We start from the raw sequence: 21,144 nt of genomic DNA on the forward strand, positions 1-21,144 counted from the left end.
CTGGGCAGCCCCCACGCACAGGCAGGGCCACAGGGTTTCTGCCCCTACCAGGAACCCACTGACTCCTGATGTCTGAGCACCTGCATTCTCTGGGGACGCCTCGGGATGTTGTCCACCCTTCTGTGCTGGGCGATGAGGGTTGGTGGGGCAGTAGCACCCTGGCCCACTTCCAGGCCCGCCCTGCCCCCACTGAGTGGGAGAGGACGCAGGAATCAGGCTTTGTCAACAACCTGTGGCCGGTGATCTGATCTCACCCTGGGGCCATGACCTTCTGCCACTTGCTCTGGTTTCACAAACACCCACCAAGCCCATTCTCATCAGAAGCTGGCAGGCCCCATTCAGAAGCTGGGGTGACCAGTGCCCACCTCGTGGAGCCCAACCATCCTGTGGGGGGGTGGTGTTTTCCCCAGTTCCAGGTCTGGGAGTCTGGGACATCCCCAAGGGAAACTGAGGAAACGGCTGAGCTTTGAGCCCCCAGGAGTGGTGCATTCTGCCAAGCAAGGGGCAGAACACGTGCCCCGCCTCAGCCTGTGGAGTGGGCGAGGCTGGGAAACAGAGGAGGGGGTGAGCTGGGGCTGGGAGAAACCTGGCCTTCCGTCCCACCTCATCAGTGTCTAATCCTGAGCTACCTGTGCTGGGCAGGTGCAGTCCCAGGCCAGAGAGGGAGCCAGGCCTCCAGGTCGGTGAAGGGGAAAGGCTTGGTCGCTTGCCGTTAGTCCCCCACCCCCCACTGGCTCCTGGGCCGTGCCAGGAAAGTAATAAGGTGGAAGACAGCAGCCCTGCCTGATGCCACAGCCAATGGGAGGCAGGAAGGGGGACCTCTGCATGCAGGTCTCAGTCCTCATTCATTCAACAAATATTTATCCCTGGGCCTGGCAGGCTGCCTCTGGGGTTGCAGTGCCCCCCACGGTAGGGAGGGGGCCTGGACCTGATACTCTGTCCTCTTCAAGTGCCAAAGCTCATTTACTCTTTGGTGATGCAGAGCCAAGGATTTTACAAGTAGGAAACCGAGGCTCTGAAAAGTTAAATTATTGATATTTGCCCTTGGTCCCAGGACCAGAACTGGGCCCCGCAGTGTCCCCCTCTCCTGTAGGGTGAGCCTTACACCTGGGCGCTCAGGGCAGGGACCTCAGGACCTCAGCCTTGCACACAGCTGAAAGTCATCCCGTACCCAGCCCTCACGCAGAGAGGTGTCTTGAAATCTCGCCTGTACTCCCCCTGAAAGGCATGAGGGGCCTCATCCGTTTCTGCCACTTCTTGTGTTTCTATCAGAGTCTTAATGAGAGCAGTCATCCTCCTCTTAAATTGGTGGCGGGGTGCTGATGCCCTGATCCCTAGGGCCCTGGGGCCTGGGTGCCTTGAACTGGTTACCCAGCCTGGGATCTGTAGGTACTGAATTGTGTGGCATGAATCTTCAAGGATTCCCAGCCCCGTGTGCTAGACCAGAGTAAAGGGTATGGAGAATCGCCCCGCCGCCCTCCCCTGCCCTGGCTGGGGCCCCAGGGCAGCCCATCCTTCCCTGCCTTCTACCCTGGGGCTCTGCTTCTCTCTGCGGTTCCCAGACTGACTGACTCCTACCTGGAAGGCAGACTGGCCCAGCTGTTGCCCTGCCCACTTCGAGCTCTCCTAACAGCCCTAGGAAGTCAGCAAGGTGAACTTCCACTTTTCAGATGGGAAAGTCAAGGCACAGCTGGGCCACCCCCCACCCCCAAGCTGGGCTCTGATGGGGCCAACATCTTGCTTTGGAGCTCCTCACTGGAAGAGTCCCGCCGCATCGCCCTCCCCTCACCACCGGCTGCAGGGCCTCTGGGCGGGGACAGCTTATCGGACGGTATCTTTTCTCCCCTTGTCCCCTGCTTGCTGTGCACCTTCCGCTCTGCCCCAGCCATCCTTTGTCACTCTCTGCCTCCCCCGCCCCTCTAGCCTCTAGTTATCCAGGCTGCCTCTGTCTCCCTGGGCCGGCCCACCCGTCTCCCCTTCTCCCGCAGCAGGGCCTCACACAGCAGGCTCTGTGGCCTGGGTGGGCAAGGGCAGGGCAGCAGGCTGTTTGATAAGAATCAGGAGATAAGGCCCCTTGGGCTAGGGACACCTGAACCGCCCCTCGTCTTCCACCCGCCTGGGGGGCTACTCCCTCGGAAAGCCCTGCGGTGCAGCTCCTCCAGAGCAGCCCTAAACCTTGGCTCCTCACCTAGACCAGGGCCTGCAGACCAGTGACTCCTGGGCCCTGCCTCACCAGGCCTGACCCACACCCTGGCCCAAGGGTGAGGAGCCCCACGGCAGTCTGTGTGGACCCACCACATGGTGTCCCATGCAGGGTGAGGAGTGAATCACAGGAGAGTCCACGTGAACTGGCCCCCTGAGGGCCCATCTGGACTCCAATGGGAGGAGACTGAGATCCAGGGTTGTCCGGGAACCCTCCACCTTCGGTCGTAGCCTGTGCCCCTCCTCCCTACCTCCTCCCTGGCTTCTCCCAGGCACCGCCTTCCAGCCAGCCAGTTTCATCCATCTGTCCATCCATCGGTCCACCACATGCTCACTCTGTGGCAGGGTACCTGGTGGGAGGGGCCCATCCACAGCCTCAGAGGGGCTCGCTTGAGGGAGCCCCTCGCTGTGCCCTTGTGGAATTCAGTAGAGCAGAAAACGGACTCTGGAAGCAGTGACACAATGCTTGATGGGGCTGCTGATGCCTCAAGCGTGGCTCTGGCCAGGACCAGGCACCTCGGGCCCCCCACTGCAGGAATCATGAGGGCAGCAGTCCTGCGTCTGAGCCCCCGGCAGCCCGGCAATGCTCATCTTAAAGGAACACACTGCGGCTGCCTGCATGCTATGGCCCAGGGAACCCAGGAAGCCCGTCTTGAGTCTTAGGCGGGGTCCAAGGAAGCCCCTAGACACCCCAGTCCTGGGCAAGGGAGTATGCTTGTGCCAGGGACCACCTTAAGCATATGCCTGGCACTTCTGGCTCCTGGCAAGGCTGGAACCTGGCCCAGAGCCACCTCAATAACCACATCCCTGGGGACTAAGAGATGATGGATGGTCCTGGCACCCTACCCGGGCCTGCCAAACTGACTTTCCCAGGGGCTAAGAATAGTGGGAAGGATAGCAAGGGCTGAAGGAGGTGGGCAGTTAGGGAGGCTGCTTCCCCTCCTGACATCTTTGGTACCAGGACTGCGATCACTTAGCTAGCATGGAAGGGAGGGGCTCTGGGGCTGGCCCAGCCTCCAGACAGACAGTCACAGGCCGTGAGAAAGCAGCTCCCCTTGGGTGATGGCGCCAAACCCCCAGGCACGGGGCCAGACCCCAACCCCCAAGTGGCAGAGTGACCACTTCTTGCATCACTTCCCTCCCAGCTCCCACTCCATCAGTAGGATTTGGAGACTCCGAGGGAGGGGTGGTTTTAGGCGAGCAGGACACCCTGCTGATCACGAGAGGAACCAGCTGCGCCTCTTCACGCCAGAGCCTGCCCGCCACCGCACAGACCCTGCTGCTCTGATACTCGCAACCCCAGAGGAGCGTGCACCCGTGAGGACCTCTTTGTCCCAGCTGTGCAACCCCAGCCAGATGTGGGGGGCAGCTGCCCAGAGGCATGCCCCCCATCCGGCCACGCTACCCCCACCTCTTCCTGCTGCTGCTGCTGGCCTGCCAGGTGAGCACTGCCCGTCCCCCACCCAGCCCCTGACTCCCACCAGGCTGCCTGCTCCCTGTGCTGACGCTAGTCTGTCCCCTCTGTCCATCCATTTATTCCCCCTACCCCCGCAGCCAGAGACCCCCTCTGCTCAGGTGATGGATTTCCTGTTTGAGAAGTGGAAGCTCTATGGTGACCAGTGTCTCCACAACCTGAGCCTGCTGCCCCCGCCGACTGGTGAGCCCCGCCTTCGGCCCGAGTCCAGTGCCCTCCTCATGGGAAAGCCCTGTGCCCCCAACCCTCACCCACCCATTTACAAGTGAGGAAACTGAGCCACAGAGGAGCTAGTGACTAGCCCAGGGCTACAGATCAGGGTGTCTAAGAAATGGAAGAACTGCCCCAGAACTGGGGTGCTTCATCACCCTCCTCTGCTGCTGGGCACCAGCCCTCCACGCCTGAGGCCTGGACACAGTCTTCGCTCCCATGGAGGCAATGTGTGGGGGAAGTGAACCGAGAGGGGCAGGTAGAGGGCATCAGGCCTGGTGACGCGCAGGGAGATGGGCCATTATTTGGAGTGCTCAGGCAGACGCGGCACCAGTGTTCTGGACAAGTTCTAAAGATCACTCGGGTGCAGAGAGAGAGACCAGGGCAGGAGAAGCGGCCTGGGAAGCCAAGCCATTGTCTGGACGAGGAAGGGGGCTGGTGTTGGGCCCAGAAGGATGGCAACAGAATTGGGGTTCAGCCTCCAGGGACAGTAGTACTGCCAGAGGGGCACTAGGAAGAGGGGAGACTCCCAGGGTGAGAGGCGGGGCATCCAAGGGGAGGTGGCCAGGCACAGCTGGAGCTCAGGACCGGGCTGGACAGAGGCGTCCGGGGCAGGCAGGATGGTCAGCTCGCACTGGAGGGAGCAGGGAGCGTGCCGCAGGGGCCGTGGGTGCCAGGCCCTGCTGAGGAGTAACCTGGCCCCGCCTCTGCAGAGCTGGTCTGTAACAGAACCTTTGACAAATATTCCTGCTGGCCGGATGCCCCTCCCAACACCACGGCCAACATCTCCTGCCCCTGGTACCTGCCCTGGTACCACAAAGGTAACCGCAGGAGGGATTTGGGGGGTCGGCCGAGGGGGTCGGGCGCGGGGGCGGGGTGCTGACCAGAGCCTGCCCCTCCCAGTGCAGCATCGCCTCGTCTTCAAGAGGTGCGGGCCCGATGGGCAGTGGGTGCGTGGGCCTCGAGGGCAGCCGTGGCGAGACGCCTCCCAGTGCCAGATGGACGACGAGGAGCTTGAAGTCCAGGTCAGTCCACGGTGGGTGCCACGGGGTGGGGTTGGGGTTTGGGGTTGGGCGAGGCGGCCCTCTCCAGCCCCGACTGGTCACTGCCGTTTGCAGAAGGAGGTGGCCAAGATGTACAGCAGTTTCCAGGTGATGTACACGGTGGGCTACTCCCTGTCCCTGGGGGCCCTGCTCCTGGCCCTCGCCACCCTGTTGGGCCTCAGGTACACCCACTGACCCACACGGGGGTGGGGGGGCGGGGCCTAGTGGGCAGGGGGCAGGGACTAACTCGCCGTGCCCACAGTAAGCTGCACTGCACCCGCAACTACATCCACATGAACCTGTTCGTGTCCTTCATGCTCAAGGCCAGCTCCGTGCTGGTCATCGACACGCTGCTCAAGACGCGCTACAGCCAGAGGATCGGGGATGACATCAGCGTGAGCGTCTGGCTGAGTGATGGGGTGAGTGCGGGGTGAACGCGCGGGCCCGGTTTCTTGGCCTCCGGGCCCCGGGCTGGTAGGCGCCTGGGAGGCCTGTACTCATGCTGCCCCCGCGCCCAGGCAGTGGCCGGCTGCCGGGTGGCCGCGGTGTTCATGCAGTATGGCATAGTGGCCAACTACTGCTGGCTGCTGGTGGAGGGCGTGTACCTGCACAGCCTGCTGAGCCTCGCCGCTGTCCCCGAGAGGAGCTGCTTCCCCCTCTACCTGGGCATCGGCTGGGGTGAGTGGGCTGGTGTGCGGGGGTCAGTGGTGAGGGCAGGCAGCCCAGGGCCCTGGGACCAGAGCTCTTCTTTCCCTGCCACAGGTGCCCCCATGCTGTTCGTCATCCCCTGGGCCGTGGTGAAGTGTCTATTTGAGAACATCCAGTGAGTATCAGCTGACTGAGGGTGGGCTGCAGAGGGGCTCACCTCTGCTGGCTGGGAGGTGAGCCCAGCCCCGCAGGGAATGGCCATGTGGCTTCAGAGTGTGAAAGCGGCTCGGGGGCCTCTGGCCAGCATCGGTGGGGGGTGGTAAGCAAACCCGGCACCCGTGGTGGAGGTCATTGGTCATTGCCTCCCTTCTTTTCCTGGGGCCCTAATTAGACCCCCAGAACCTATGGGACGGTGGCTGGGGGGGTGGCGCGTGGGGAGGCCGCCCGGACCCACGCAGTCCCCGCCCTGCAGGTGCTGGACTAGCAATGGCAGCATGGCCTTCTGGTGGATTCTGCGCTTCCCTGTCTTCCTGGCCATTGTGGTGAGGAGACAGGGCACCTGCTGGCACCACAGGGAGGGCTGAGAGGCTGCTGGATTTGCCCCCCCCCCCCCCCCCCCCCCCCCGCTTCCTCCATCGGCCTGCAGTAGCCCAAGGAGACAGACGGCACCCTGCCTGGGTGGGCAGGGAGGGAGACCTGGCACTCTGCCAGGACACTGGCCGGCGCCCTGTGCCTCGGGCCAGGCTTCTCATCCTTGAGTGGGTGCCCACAGCCCTAGGCCCCGGAAGCCAGGGCCTGGCTGGCTGCTCAACCCAACCCAGGAGGGATAGGTCAGGGCCAGGGGCTGCCCTGAGCTGTGTCCCCCACACACAGATCAACTTCTTCATCTTCATCCGTATCCTTCACCTCCTGGTGGCCAAGCTGCGAGCCCACCAGATGCGTTATACTGACTACAAATTCCGGTGGGTGTGGGGTTGTGGGGGGTAGGCGGCTTACAGATCCGGACACCCCTGGGGGCCAGAAGGGGTATAGGTGGGTGTGGGGCACCAGAGCCCTGGTGAGGGCCTGGGCCGGGTGGCTCAGATTCTACCCCTACAGGCTGGCCAAGTCCACACTGACCCTCATCCCCCTGCTGGGAGTCCACGAGGTGGTGTTTGCCTTTGTGACCGATGAGCACGCCCAGGGCACCCTGCGCTCCGCCAAGCTCTTCTTCGACCTCTTCCTCAGCTCCTTCCAGGTGCCTTCCTGCCCTATAACCACCCAAAGCCCAGGCCCTGAGCGGCCCTGACCCCACCCCTCTCCCCAGGGTCTGCTGGTGGCCATTCTCTACTGTTTCCTCAACAAGGAGGTAGGTGGCGGGGGGCGGGGGGGGTGGTGTCAGGGGGAGTGTAGACACCCTCACCCTACCCCTCAGGGGTGCAAGCCCCTTGTGTCCACCTGCACTTACTGGGCTCAGTTGCCGGGATGCTGGGTGTCAGGCCTGCCACGTTGGGTCAGCCTCAGCCCTGCACCTAGAGAGGGAGAGGTTCCCAGATGTCCCGTTTTCTGTGGTGACAGAGCCTGCCTGGTTCTATACCCAGGGCACCACACTGCCCTTCAAAGCTGGCAGCTTGGGGATCCTGGGAGGGTGGCAGGGGCAGGCCCTGGGTATGGCCCAACCTACCTGCCCACCCCAGGTGCAGTCAGAGCTGCTGCGGCGCTGGCATCGCTGGCGTGAGGGCAAAACACTGCAGGAGGAGCGCCACGCTGGCAGCCACACGACCAGGCCCCTCGGGGGCCCCCCCAGTGAGAAGCTGCTGCTTGCAAGGGGCAGTGGCAGCCATGGGACTAGCCAGGACCCCTCTACCGAGACCCGCTTGGCTGGTGGCCTTCCTGGATTGGCCGAAAACCCCCAGTGAAGCCCCCAGAACTCTAGCTGGGGCTGGACTCAGAGGCCAAGAGAGGCCATCACCAGAAATCTGGAACTGATGTCCAATGGAGGCTAGAGTGTGGAAGCAAGACAGCACCCCTGTCCACACGTTCCCCAGTGTGGTGGTCTGAGGGGCACTTGCTCTGTGCCCAGGGGTGGGGGGCAGTGTGTGGTGGGAAAGCTGTTCTGCGAACATGTGCCCCTTTGTCATCCTGGGTGTCAGCGTGCCCACATTCAAGGAAACGTGTCCTCCCACAATAAAGAGCTCTGTGTACACCCTGGGTAGAGAGCTGGGCTGGCGGAGAAGGGCTGGCTGAGCCCAGGGCTTCCCCATGAGAAGGGAGTGGCCATGGACAGCCCGTACGGGCTCACCCCCTCTAGACTTTTCCTTGCTACCCCATCATACCGGTGAATTGGAGCTGGAACCCCTGAGGATGTGAGTGGTGGCTGGAAGTGCCCCACCTGCATGTGCTGCCCCCAGTCCACTTTAGGTGGGCTTACCCCCACCCCCAGCCAGAGTGGACAGCGCCCATTCAGTCTTGGCTCCCCCACCCCTGGAGGGTCACCATTCGCCTGCAGAGAGAAATGAAGGGCGTTGATGGCCTAGGGGTGAGCCACCGAAATCACAGTCCTACCAACCCCACATGAATACATCTGGCTCCCTGCTGGAGCCGCAGCCAGGGCTGGACTCAGGCCCAGTGAGGGCATCACTGGACAGGCCAGAACTGGATGGCCTCTACTGGTCTCTGCTTCCACCCCAGCATCGCAGTCCACCTTGCCAACTGAAGCAGGGAGAGATGAATGCCCCAAATTGAGACCATCCAAGTGCAGACACAGCCGTTTTCCTGACTGTGGCACAACACAAGTCAGTTCACAGAGTCCCTGCAGTCCTTGCTACTCCAGGACAGCTGTACACGAGGGTGTTGTCTGTCATGTGGTGGGTGGGCACGCTGCTTGGTAGTCAGTGAGGGCTGATGTTCATGCAGAGTCAAGATGGGCACGCCCCGAGTGCAAGCTGTGGACCCCTGGGGCACAGTGCACCTGATGCAGAGGGTAGAGGCAAATGCAGGAGCATCAGGACTATGGTCATGCCTCATGAGCTGCCCCTGTGGCTGGCGCCATGATGCCCAGTGCAGGGAGGTGTGGAGAAGGGAGGAGCAGGGGTGCTGTCAAGAGAGGAATGGGCAGCAGGAGCCAAGAGCAGAAGCCAAATGGGCCAGCCAGGTGGCCCTGCTTCTAGGAGCTGGTGGGAAGTGACTGCTGGTACCTGGGGGAGGGGGTGTTCACAGTCCCCGCCCAGACACGTGGGCTGGAGCTGCTCAGGCAAAGCTGGGTTAATTGGGGCAAATGAAAGGACAGGAGGCCTCTCAGGAAAGGTAAATAGAATTACTCACCTCCCAGGCACTGGGGCCCTCCTGAGGGGGACCCTGACCTGCCATGGGATATTGCAGGGAGGGAAGGGCAGAAAGTGAGTTACAGTAGACTGGGCTCTCCTGTGGCCCAGGTGGGATGAGATGTTGCTGTGATTGGTGGGGGCTGCAGGGCAGCGTGGCTGGCTGCACCTCTGAGGACCTGAGACCCCTGACCTTGAGGCTTCAACCACTTCTTGTCCCAGGCTCCCCAGGCTCTAGCATGCCTCTGAGCCCCTGTCCACAGGGGCACCCCTACCCGTCCTCCATGCCCAGAAGCCTTGTGGGCACAAGCTAGCACAGGGAGGGCACAAGTTCTCCTTCACGCCAGCTGAGCTCAGGGTTGGTGACTGCCCTACGGGTGTGCCACTCACCCAGGGGCCTCCTGACAGCCCTCCCCATCCTTACTCCCTCTGCCCTTGTCCTCCTTCACCTTGTCCCTGTCCCCAAGGGAACTGGAACAGGCTGGTGAAGTCAAGGGTGGAGATGGGGTGGAGGCCGGGCAGGGGCTGGACTCATCCAGCCAATAAACATCGATTCTGACCAGGCTGCCCTGCAGATGGGGTGGAGGGGCTACCGGTGGGGGAACCTACTTTCCAAAGCAGGGCCCAGCACCCACACAGCATCACCCTGCATTCAGGAAGATGAACATTCCAGGCTCTCTGCCCCTTTGTCATTTCTGCTTCCCTTCCCACCTCCACCTGAGCCTTTCATCTCACGCCCTTCCCCCCAAAAAAGCATGGGAACTACCCAGCGTGTGTGTGTGTGTGTGTGTGTGTGTGTGTGTAGCACTCAGAGGGACTACAATAAACAAAGATCACACCTAAGGGAGTGATGGGCACCCCTAGGATGGCACTAGTGTGCCAGGCAGAGTGGGTCACTGGGGGAGGCCGCCTTAAGCAGGGCAAGTTTACAGGAGAGACACCTCAAGGGGATTAAAGTGATTGAACACACTGAGAAAAGATTTAGATAACCTGGTGGAGAGTTCAGGTCTTTAGTGTTAGTACACAGATAACTAAGCAAATGAAAAAAGGCGGCAATAACTTCAAGAACAGAAAGTTGAGCAGAAATCAGAATTTACCACATGGTTCAGCTCTGAACACACAGACATCATAATTTAAATACTCAACACTGATGTAACCAAAGTTATGAGAGAAAAAAAACTATCTAGGGAGGACAGTGGATGGTAAAAATATGTGTGTAGTTCCAGTGGTAAAGAATCCTCCTGCCAATGCAAGAAACCTAAGAGAAGTGGGTTTGATCCCTAGAGTCGGGAAGATCCCCTGGAGAAGGAAATGGCAATCCACTCCAGTATTGCTGCCTGGAGAACCCCATGGACAGAGGACGGGGCTACAGTCCACGGGTTGCAGAGTCGGACATGACTGAGCACGCATGCAAATAAGCTGGGCTGGGGGTAAGAAGCAAAGGGGAGAACCAAGAAGCACAGTTCATGTATGCTACTGAAAAACAGACACACAAAAGTATCAGCAGAAAAGTTGAAAGCGGTTGCCTCTAGGTGAGTCAGAGGTCTGAGGGCTGCACCTGGCCAAACTCTCTGCCTGCCTGGGCCTCCTCCTAGACACTGCAGCAGCCTTCAGTCCTGGGCCCTCCCCTGGCCGTCCTTTCTCTTACCTTGCTCTCCACTGCTCTCAGTCCCCTATCCTGCTTCCTCTCCTCTTCCCTGGACGCAGGGACCCAGTATCAGGTCCCACCCTTCTCCCTTCTTCATCAACATTAAAATTACTCCCAGCCTTTATCTCCAACCTGTGGCCCCTCCAGATCCACACTAGACTCAGCTTCCCACTTGGCACCTCTACATAAGACATCCAATGGCATCTCAAGTCCCACTGCCCACGTCATGCTCCTTACCTGCCCCCTCAGCTGCTTCCTCCTCCCATTCACCACAGGTAGTCCTAACAGGTCTCCCCACTTCTACCCTGAGTCTTACGGCCTCTTCTCAACAGCAGCCAGAGCAACCCCTTTACACCCGAAGTCTGCGCCAGTGAATCCCATCACGGTTGTCTCACCTCAGTTTACAGAAACCCAGGGAACAGAGGAGCCTGTCAGCACTACAATGAGGCAACTAGCCCACACCGGAATTCGGGAAACCCCAAAGTCAGGTATCCAGGGAGTCTTCAGTCGTAAACGGAGGGAAAATGTAGGAGGCAGTACTTTGACTAAGGCAGACTGAAGGGATCCATCAAGCTGATGCAGCTGAGGCACTTGGCCTTTCTGAGCCTATAGCCCTCGAGGAGTACATCATCGTCGACAGTAGGGCACGATGGACTGGGCATTGCCTGACACTGGGGAAGTGTTTATGCTCAATACACACGAACATGCTCAGAGTACATGCTCGGCAAGTACGTGCTAAACTCCGATTTTGATAAACAAGCTTAAAAATCAGATATGGCCAGTCTCCTACAGCAGGTCACCATTCCCTCATATGGACGATCAGGGCAATAAAATCGCCCCCTCCCTGAGGTTTCATGGTAATAACCCCGTCCCCGACCAAGTTGCCAGCACAGAATAAAAGCAGAGAGAGATGTGTGTGGCACTGCCAAGGGTAGAACGTGATGGAGATGTGGGTAACCCGTCCACCAGGACACTCCCTCATCTCCTCTGCTCTCACCGTCTGATGGTAGGGGAGGTGTCTCCAGCCATTCAGGGTCAGGCAGCCCACCGTGCTGGTGAGGATTCTATCACCTCTGCCCCAGAGTTCAACACCCGTCCCCCACAACCCTGGCACGGCCCATTAACCACATTCCCACCTCTGAAGACTCCAGGCCTGGGGCTCTTTCTCAGAAAACCTTAAGTTAGCAGGGACAGCAGGAATGAAAAGGCCTCGAGCTTGTCCCATGGGCCCACCCAAACAGGGACAAAGTATCAGTGCTAGCAGGCGAGGCCGGGGAGGGTGGCTATAGACAGGGGAGACCCAGATACTGGGGGCCCGGGGTGCCACCATTCCCACTTTCCAACCCCACAGGGTCGATGATGACCCAGAGAGGGCTGGAGCAAAGTCAGGTCGATTTTTATCCAACGCAACGTATTAGATGTTTCCAGTGTGCTGCCAGGGGGCCTGAACACCCCTTCAGGGGGAGGCCTTCCAGTCACCACAGCCCAAATCCCCACTTTAAACGGGAAACAGGCAGCACAGCAGCGTTACATGCCCCGGAGTCACAGCAAGGCCAGGGCCGTGGCTGCAGGAGGGCAGACATCCAGGCCCCTGCAGTCTTGTGGGCCGAGGGCCCTGTCAAGAGCATCCATGAGGTGACTATTGTGGCAGCAGGCCCTAATACTCGGCAGCCACCCAGAGGAAGGCACTAACCTCCACTTCAGGAAACTGAGGCTTCGAGACTCAGCAGCTTGCTCAATGCCACACGTGCAGCAGTGGCTTGGCTGGGTTCAAGCCCACTCCTCCCCTTCCCCAACGGGGGATCTCTGCTGGCTGACCATCACCCCATCCTCAGTGGTCTTGGACATGCTGGGTGGAGGGTATGTGTGCCCGTGCGCCCACTCAGCCTCTGGCCACAGGGCCCTGAACCCCAGCCAGGCCACACCCACCTCCTTCCAGCCACAGGCACGGGGGCTGTGTGGGTGACCCAGCCCAACAGGCACTCAAACCCTTGGCAGGATGCCCCATAGGTCCCTGGGGAGCAAGCAGGCCTGTGTGGTTACAGGAACTTGGCTCAGGGCCTGGCACCAGCCAACGCCCACTGGCTGCTGCTTATTGCATGAACCATCCTTCCTGTGCCCTCATCTCTGGGGAACCCCCTCCAGGAGAAGACGTCTCCCAGAGCCACCTGTGGGGCCGCTGGGGCCCCAGAATACTCTAACAGGAAAGGCTGTTCCCGAAATAAGTTCCGGTTTGGCTTGTCCGCCAGGGCTACGTCCAGGTCTGAAGGTCAAGTGCACTGGGGCTCTCCAAGTCCAGCAGCCACCCTCCCTGGACAGCAGACAGGCCACCTCCCAGGGACCCAGTGCTGCTGAGGGATGTGTTACCTCCAGGGCTCCCACCTCCACCTCCCACTGCCCTCCAGAAGCCCAAGCCCCCTGGTGGAGCCCAGGGATCAGACGGAACTTCTGGGCCTTGTACTTCCAGCCCCGTGTGGGCAGCCAAGACAGGGGCCTCAGAGACCAAGTTGCCAAGCCAATGCCACCCCACCTTTATTTACTGGTCCTCAGGTTCCAGTCAGACACCTGGATCTGCAGGGCACAGGAAGAAAAAAAATGGCCCTGAAGACCCTCCCAACTCACCACACAGGGCAGGACCCACTGGGTAGCCTCGTCAGCTCAGGCCAGCCCCACGCCCCTTCCCAAGGGCAGGCCAGACCTGGCTGCCTAGAACCCTTGGAGGGGGCACCCAGCAGTGTGCCAGGCCGGGAGAGCTGGTGTCATCCTGAAGCTGACAAGGAAGGGGCCAGGCTGGACAGTGGGGTGGGGGGTCAGATGCTCCCTGTGCCCCGGCCACAGACGCAGCAGGGGTCGGTGAGGGACCCATGCTGGGTGTGGGTGTGGGTGTGGGTGTGGGTGGCTCCTGGCCACTTCAGGACAAAACCAGCCCAGTCCCACAGCACAGGAGACAACAAGGAGGCCCCTCATCTCCCTCCTGATCCTGGAAGTGGCCAGGGGTCAGGGGTGGAGGCAGGAGAAGGCGACAGGTTGAGGCCCTGGGGGCAGGCAGGACCAGCAGCTCCAAAGGTCCAGCCAGGCCCCCGGGGTGGGGGGCGGGCACGGGCTGGCAGGGCCGAGGCCCTCCTAGGGACGGGGGTAACCTGAGATACCCCGAGAGGAAAGGAAAGGCTCGGGGAGGAGGGGCAGGCCTTGGCCATCAATCATGCCTGTCCTGGTCCTGGGATTTTCGGCCCACTGGGAGCCAGGCCCCCTCCCCCTCCCAGGAGCTGAGCCCACAGGAGAGGCGGCGGCCAGCGGCAGGCTGCACCCAGATCTCCCGGAGGCCGGGGGAGGGGCACTGGAGCGCCTTAGGACTTCTTGGCGTCCTGCGTGTTCCGGCGCTTCAGGTCACTCAGGTCGATGGGCTTGAAGGCTGCCGAGGGACAGAATGGTCAGTGGTAGGTGCAGGTGGAGAGGCAGGGTCTGTCCCTTGTCCTGCCCTTGCCTCTGAAAGCCCTGGGATCCAAGCCACCCCACCAGGTTGTCTTGGAAGCAGCAGGTGGGTGGGCCTTCCTGCCCCCTGGTTGGCCCCTCCCGCCCAGGGCAGCCCCACTTACTCTTCAGGCTGGGGTTAGGGACCTTCTCCACGTACTCCTCCACCAGGCCCCGCTCGCTGCCCGACATCTGGCTGCGCAGGTCCCGCTCCACACCCTGCCAGGCTGCAGGAAGCAGGGGTGGTCAGGGCCCCTACCCTTGGGCCTGCCATCTGGCCCCGTCAGTGTCCAAGCGGATGGCACTCGCTCCTGCCCTGTCCCTCCCCTCCAAGTGGCCCCGCAGGCCCCCCGAGCCCAAACTCCCACTTCAACAGTTTCTGGCCCCCAAGTCCAGCCTGCTCCTAACCTGAAGTTGTCCTCAACAAACCCTGCTCCCCGAGGAGCCCTGCCCAAGCCACGCCCCTTTTGGCCTCATGGTACCATGACCAGAGCTGCAGTCACAGAGGCTTCCGAGACCCACTAGGGTACAGCACTTCCTCCAGGTGGGCACCCCATCTTTCCCACGTCCTCCGTCCCCCACCTCCCAGCACAAATGCTGTGCACACGTGCTCACACCTCCACCACACCACTTCCGAAACACCCCAGGTTCCCCAGGGTGCGCCATCTTCCATGGCCCCCCTCTTCCCAAGCAAACACCACTGACTCCACACGTTGCCTCTTCTGGGGTGTTGCCGTTCAGGAACACCATAGTGCTGACCATGCACACCCATGACCAGAACTGGGTCTCTACACCCCCCAGGAGTACAGGGGGTGGAGGGGCTCAGGGGGGCTGGCTGCGGACACCCCGTATACCTTCGTAAATGAAGCGCACATTCTCCTCGTGGGCTGGGGTGAAGATCTCACTGCTGTTGGGGGGAGAGCGGGGGCTACTGTTCCTCTTGCCGTTGTAGACAACTCTGGAGACGGGGGAACTGGGGGGAGCCCGGCCCGTGAGGAGGGGCTACAGGGCAGGACCCCCCCACACCTGGAGGTCACTCCACTACCTAAGACCCACCTGGTCATCGCTGGGGTATCTGGTCCTCGCACTCCACTGCCGGATCCCCTCGGCCTCTGGAAGGGAAGCCCCATGACAGAGGAGCGGGATAGGGGCCACCCTGCCACCCTCTCCAGAAGGGGTCCAGGGATGGGAAGGGCGTGGGGGCATTTGCCTCTTCCCTTTAACTGTGATCTCCCTGCCTTCCAGGAGATAGGGCCGAGCCACAATCCAGCTGGCTAAGGGTACAGTACCGTTAGCCAAATGCAGCCAGGGGCCACCAACAGGCCCGAGTCAGCAGCTTGAGCTCCAAGTGGACCCCGCACTTGGACCACCGTGGCCCAGGGAACACACCTACCCTAGGGTCGGGAAGCCCTGTTGATATTCCCAGTTCAAGTCTCCGAACACCACTCCTAACAGAGCGCGGGGCTGCAGGAAAGGCCTGCAGTCATCCAGTGCCCTCACAGCCTACAGGACCTAGTAGCTTGTTTCCACTGAGCCTCAGTTTCCTATCTGTAAAATGGGGATATGCTTCCCAATGGGAAAAGTGCCTGCCCGGGTTCCTGGTCCCCAGGGTGTGACAGGAGGGCTGGGGGAGGGCTGTGAGCCTGAAGGAAGCCATGAGGCCAATCCTAGTGACCGAGACTCTGGGGTGTGTCCTGTTTACAGGCTCTCTCAGCCCAGGAACCAGACAGCCCTGGATGGGGGTCTATTTTTAGACTCACTCTCAAAACTGCCCAATTGGACAAAGTCCCCTCTCTGGCTGAGGACACACACCGCAGGGTGAGGAAGCCAGTTGCACAGGGCTAGTCCCAGGCCTGGCCTTGCCCCAGAGTAGGCCAACCCCAGATCCTGGGGATGGGGGAAGCCTGGGAAGGGCTTGTGAGCACAAGTGCCTCCCCTCCCCAGCCCCTGGAGTCTGGGGGCCCCAGAATGCTCAGAGCATGTAGCCACAGCCCCTCCTGAAGAGCCTGGAAGATGAGACCCAGTGGATACTTCCTCTCTGGCTCCTTTGGCATTTAAACACCCGCACAGGGGGACTTCCCTAGCAGTCCAGGGATTAAGAGACTGTGCTCCCATTGCAGAAGCCATGAGTTCAATCCCTGGTAGGGGAACTGAGATCACACATGCTGCACAGCCCAGCTGGGGAAAAAAGTCTGCACAGGTAAAACAGCCTACAAGTTGAGGTAGTAAAAGCCAGCTTCCCGGGGGGCACATAGAAGCCTACGCCCTCCCAGGAGAGGGGCCCTGCTCCTCACAAAGGGACTTCTCCCTTCTTGGGCTCGAGGGATCTCACTGCCTATGATTCTCCTGTCCAGGCGCCAGTCCCACAGACACCAGAGCAGAGGGAAAGCCCTCTCTGGCCTGAGGGTGCCCTGGGGACACTGAAGGGGCTCAAGAACACTCACGTCTCAAGGGGCTGTTGGCAGTGCAACGAGTGGGAGGCTTCAATTAAGCAACAGGAGGGAGGCGCCTGGAGGATCAGCCAGCCCCCGCCCAACCCAGGCTGGCCCCTCCTGCCCAGGCCCCCTCATCCCTCCTGCAGTCTGTCCTCTCCGACCTCGGGGGTCACTTCTTCAGGGTTCCTGCCTTCCCAGCTTTGCCCATCTCCAGGGCTTCTTCTTTCCAGGGCAGCCTCGGCCTTGGCCTCCTCTGGTCACAGCCTGAGGGCTGCCTGGCCTTTATGGATGCCTGACTTTGGTCCAGGGACCCCGTTCAGTCTCAGGCCTAACTCAGAGGCCAGCCCCTTCCAGCTCCTGTTGCCCTGACTGCACACACACGCACGCACACATGGCTCTGGGGTTCTCTGAGCGCCTCACTTGCTTCCCTTGGTCTCTGCATTCCCAAGACCTGGGCCCCAGGCCCCTGGAGCATTCGATCTCCACAGTGGGAACCCACCCCTTGCTGCCCCCACCGGCTGTGCTTCCTGACCAGAGGCTAGAATGCTCCACGAGCTGTGGAGCTATGCACCTGTCATCGGGCACCTGTCCACACAGATGTGCTACTTGAGTTAACGAGTTTTCTGGTGCCCTGGACAGAGCGGCCAGGAAGCACCTTGGCCAGGGGCAAGACACCCGCAGGCTCTCATGTCCTTGGGACTTGAAGAATGACTAAAAGGACTTTTTAAAAAGGAGTTATTGTCTGCCTCCTCTCGATGGGGGAGGTCACACCCAACCAGGTCTGTCTTTAATGGCCTGTGTCCTACCAGCTGGTTTCTACTCATGAGGAACCCCCGAGTCCTCCGTCTTCTCCCAGCAGCTCGGCCTCCCTCCAGGGACCTTTCTCCTTAGGACCTTGGGCTGGCCCCGCCCCGCCCACATGGATACCCTGCTTCCTGAGGGATGCAGGGACACCAAGGCTTCACCTGAGTGTACCAGCAGCTTCCCGCGAGGCCAGGGCCTGCTGCTCCCCTGAAGACAGAGGGACAGTGGGCTGCACTCGCTCACCTTCATCACCTCCTCCAAGGAGTTGGGCCCCCCATGGTGACCCCAAAGGAAATTTCCTGGAAAAATCTAACAAATATGCATGCCCCGTGACAGCCATTCCAGTTCTAGGATGTACCCAAAGGAAAGGGCCTGGTGGCTACTGAGAGGTGCACAGGAGCAACCAGAGAAACAGCACTTGTCTGGGCCGAGGGAAGAACCACTGAAAGGGACCCATATACACTGGGCCTGTTTCTGCCCTGGAAGGTGACAGTTGTAAGTATGAGCCATGGCAAAAGCAGGCGAATCATACCACTGATGCTAAAAACAGAAGCCTGGGGACACACGGCTGTCCAGTGGAGAGGGCCGAGCCGCAAAGGCGTGGACAAGGGAGACAAAACAAGGTCAGGGAGGAGATGTCTAAGAGGGCAGTTGGACTCAAGGAAGGCCAGGGCAGAGAGGTGACCGCTGAGCCACCATGACAAAATCTCCAATGACTAGCATGAAGGGGCTCAGTGGAGCAAGGGGAGGAAGTGGGACCTTCAGCCAAGACTGCCCGTCCCTGACAATTGGTTGTGAAGAGAGGCGTGAGTCCTGGGCTGACAGAGGTTGTATGTGGTGAAGCAAAGGGAAACTCGAGCACATTTACTGTCTGAGCAAAGTGCTGAGCAGGGCCTCTACAGAGGCGACTGCAGAGGAGCCAGGCGACCAGCAGGCTGGGGAGAATGGCACGCCTGGAAAAGCGCCAGGGACACCTAACAAGGCCCAGTAGGCCACGAGAGTCCCCCGAGGTTGGAGTTTCCAGTCCATCTGGCCAGTGGGGAGGGAGTATCTACTTCTGCAAACATCTCCCTCCTCTTGTTTGCTTTCCGACTTTTGTTTACCATGATTATCAGGGACAATTATTTCCTGAAGACTGGAGCTCAAAACCTCACTACATATACTACATCCCATCAACTCTGAAAAACTTTTTTACCCTTTTAATAGCTTTGAAATCAGGTTGTATCTGGCAATTACCAGCACAAAGGTTAGCACCGTTTTTTCATGCTCGGTGGAGCTTGTGAGGCCTAGCTCACACTACTGAGGTCTCAGATCTGATGATACAAAGAGCTTCCCCTCAGCCCACAGACCCCAAGCCTCCACCTACGTGTATGTGCTCTTCAGTTACTTCTTCCTATTCCCACCCATCCAACATCCACTACTCACTCTCCAATCCATGTCGGGACAGTACCCTGCACTACCCTTCTCCATCCCTGGTACACGTGATGCCAGCATGATCTTCCCAAAACCTGCCCCCACCCAAGTCACTCCCCACTCAGACACTACCAGGGCCTTCTACTGCCATCAAGCCCTCAGTCTGGCCATAATCTAACTCACCAGGTGTGGGTGTCACCAGCTACTGGGCTCCCAGCCCGTCCCAAACCCAGTCTGAGCCACAGAGCCACCTCTGCTGCTGCCAGAGTTACAGAGAACCACACAAAGTCCCCTGGTGTACTCCACAGGCCTTGACTGTTGTCCACAACAGCCTAGCCCATAGCAGCCAGTGGGCTACACGCTCAGCACCTGGCAGGGTCCAGAACCACTCCGTGACTGGGGGTCATCCATCGCTGCTCTGTCACCCCTGGGCAGGTCTCTTCCCTCTATGGGCCACGGAATCCCCATCTGAGCCAAAACAACCCTCAAGAATGTTCACCAGGCCTTCCTGCTCAAAGGGACCCAAGTATAGCCACATGAAGCCACAACCTCAAACAAAATCTCTCTGGCTGCTTATCCAACTAGACAGTGAACAGGGCAATCATAGAAGGAATGTATCATGCAACTGGGCATTTCTGAGCGTAAAAGGGCTGCTCTTGATTATGAAGTGTGAGCCAGGACAGTCTTGGGCAAACTGAACGCAGAGTTTCCTCAGGCATGGTGTAGACCCACAAACATATGATACACTGTGGAGAGGCAGCAGCCAAGGGCCAACTGTGGAGCAGCCACTGCACTGAGCCAGGGAGAACACCAATAAACCCCACTTTGGAGGTTTAGCGGACGAAGCAACCTGCCACTCAGCAGAGTGGGGTCTGGGCCCCAAGAGACTCCCAACCTCTCAGCCTCCCAGGCCATAGAAATCAGGGCTAGGCTAGGATGGCTGAGCTGCCCTGAGCACCCCAGAGACTGCCTCTGCCTTTGCTTGTGCCCCTGGCAGGTTCCAGACCCCTGGCACCAATGTGGTTCTGCTTAGAGACAGGGAGGGACTCTTCCTGGATGGATCTATATAGCACCTTGCTCTTTCATGGGGAAAAAAGGGCTTCAGAGACCGCCAGGGAAGAGGAATGAGGGGAAAGGGAGCCCTTCAGCCCAAAGTCTGAAGACTGCCAGTCTTGAACTCTCCCCACACACAGCCATATGTCTAAAGGCAGGGGGTGAGATGATATTTTGTTGTCTGGAAAAGTGACAATGGATATTCCAGAGTTAAAATCAACGATGCAATTGCAGCCACTCTGTGTTACTTTAAAAATTTTGATAGGTACTCAAATTTTCTCAAGACTCCACTTCCCCTTCATATTCTGTGTCTTTGGGGCTCTCAACAGCCCAGTTTCTACCAATGAGACTTTTAGAAGGCAATCTACCACTCAAGCAAATACCAGCAAGACACTGCTGTTTTAGATACCAAATGGGCCTGGCGACCCTTGAAGAGACCCAGGCGAAGCCTCTAAGCACTGCACCACCCCTCTCCCTCTTTCCTTGGTGACGGCAGCAGCTTCCCTCCCAAGCAACAAACCCCAATGTATGCATTCTCCTTCTTCCTCACTTGGCAATCTCGCCAGCCCTTCCACTCACCCCAAATCAAACCTTCTCCTTCAGGACTTGGCGCTTGACCGTTCCCTCCCCACCCGCACTGCTTTCTAAAAGCTCTGGACACTCCCCCTGACACCTCAAAGGCTTTTGCTCAAAATGTCCCATCTGCCCAAAATCATCGCCCTGGCCCTGGGGGCCCGGCTCAAGACCATCTTCTCTGGGAAGTCTTCCTAGGAGGCAGGTGGGGGATACGACTTGTGCGCCTCCATGGTACCTGAAGTTTCTCACAAACCTGGGTTGCTTCGTTCGCGGCCTTCCCATAGCGGTCCCCGCCCACCCCGGCATCCCCCGGGGTTCCGGTGAGCTCCCCGAGGACTGGCAGCCTCTTACCCCCTTCCCTCCCCTGACACTGCCTTGCCCAGGAGCGTGGGATACGCGGAACGGCGGCGGAGGGCGAACCGCGGGAACCCGACCGGCCGCGCTTCGCAGTCAGGAAGCATCGTCAGGGCTGCTCCCCGGGCGACGAGGCGGCGGCAGCTTCAGCGACGGAGAACGGCGGGCCGCTACTCCCTCTGAGCCCCTTGCCCCGCGGGCCCGCCCCGTCGCCGCGCCCCTCCTTAGCCTCCGCCGCGGCGGGCCGGGAACCCCGCGACCCAGCCCGGGGCCCTCCCCTCACGGCCGCCGCGCCAGGGCGGGTCCGGGCCGCGCCCGCCCCGCCCCCGCCGCTACCGCCTCACCTCGCCCTCTCGGCCGCCGCCGCCGCTGCCAGGGGCCCGGCCGGAAGTGATGCGTCGCCGCCGCGCACGCGCACTGGCGCAGGTCACGTGACCGCCGGCGCGCGGAGGGGCGGAGACTGAGGGCTGGGGGCCGAGGGGGCTGGGGGCCGAGGGGGCTGGGGGCCGAG

The 21,144-nt window shown here is 60.2% G+C and overlaps 2 protein-coding genes across 5 annotated transcripts; one reads left to right on the plus strand and one right to left on the minus strand.

Moving 5' to 3' along the window:
- Positions 1-569: 569 nt before the first annotated feature.
- Positions 570-7,762, plus strand: GCGR (glucagon receptor). 2 transcript variants are annotated; one of them, XM_040244834.1, is made up of 13 exons: positions 570-3,643; positions 3,757-3,859; positions 4,600-4,707; positions 4,790-4,911; positions 5,005-5,111; positions 5,192-5,348; positions 5,448-5,607; positions 5,692-5,752; positions 6,050-6,119; positions 6,451-6,539; positions 6,676-6,814; positions 6,884-6,925; positions 7,254-7,762. In XM_040244834.1, exons 1-13 carry the CDS (start codon positions 3,584-3,586, stop codon positions 7,473-7,475), a joined length of 1,440 nt encoding a protein of 479 aa, XP_040100768.1. In that variant the 5' UTR covers positions 570-3,583; the 3' UTR covers positions 7,476-7,762. The 2 variants fall into 2 exon arrangements, with proteins under 2 accessions (XP_040100768.1, XP_040100770.1); XM_040244836.1 differs by lacking the exon at positions 570-3,643 and having other exon boundaries at positions 3,773-3,859; positions 4,795-4,911.
- Positions 7,763-13,034: 5,272 nt separating this feature from the next.
- On the minus strand, positions 13,035-21,051 carry MCRIP1 (MAPK regulated corepressor interacting protein 1). Of its 3 annotated transcripts, none has more exons than XM_040244880.1 (5): positions 20,978-21,051; positions 15,055-15,110; positions 14,853-14,971; positions 14,124-14,225; positions 13,035-13,939 (listed from the first exon to the last, which is right to left on the minus strand). In XM_040244880.1, exons 2-5 carry the CDS (start codon positions 15,060-15,062, stop codon positions 13,875-13,877), a joined length of 294 nt encoding a protein of 97 aa, XP_040100814.1. In that variant the 5' UTR covers positions 15,063-15,110; positions 20,978-21,051; the 3' UTR covers positions 13,035-13,874. The 3 variants fall into 3 exon arrangements, with proteins under 3 accessions (XP_040100814.1, XP_040100815.1, XP_040100813.1); XM_040244881.1 differs by lacking the exon at positions 20,978-21,051 and adding an exon at positions 20,533-20,835; XM_040244879.1 differs by lacking the exon at positions 20,978-21,051 and having other exon boundaries at positions 15,055-20,503.
- Positions 21,052-21,144: the final 93 nt, after the last annotated feature.

The sequence above is a fragment of the Oryx dammah genome, unplaced genomic scaffold (genome assembly GCF_014754425.2).
Source record: "Oryx dammah isolate SB20612 unplaced genomic scaffold, SCBI_Odam_1.1 HiC_scaffold_8, whole genome shotgun sequence".
In the NCBI taxonomy this organism is placed as follows: Eukaryota; Metazoa; Chordata; class Mammalia; order Artiodactyla; family Bovidae; genus Oryx; species Oryx dammah.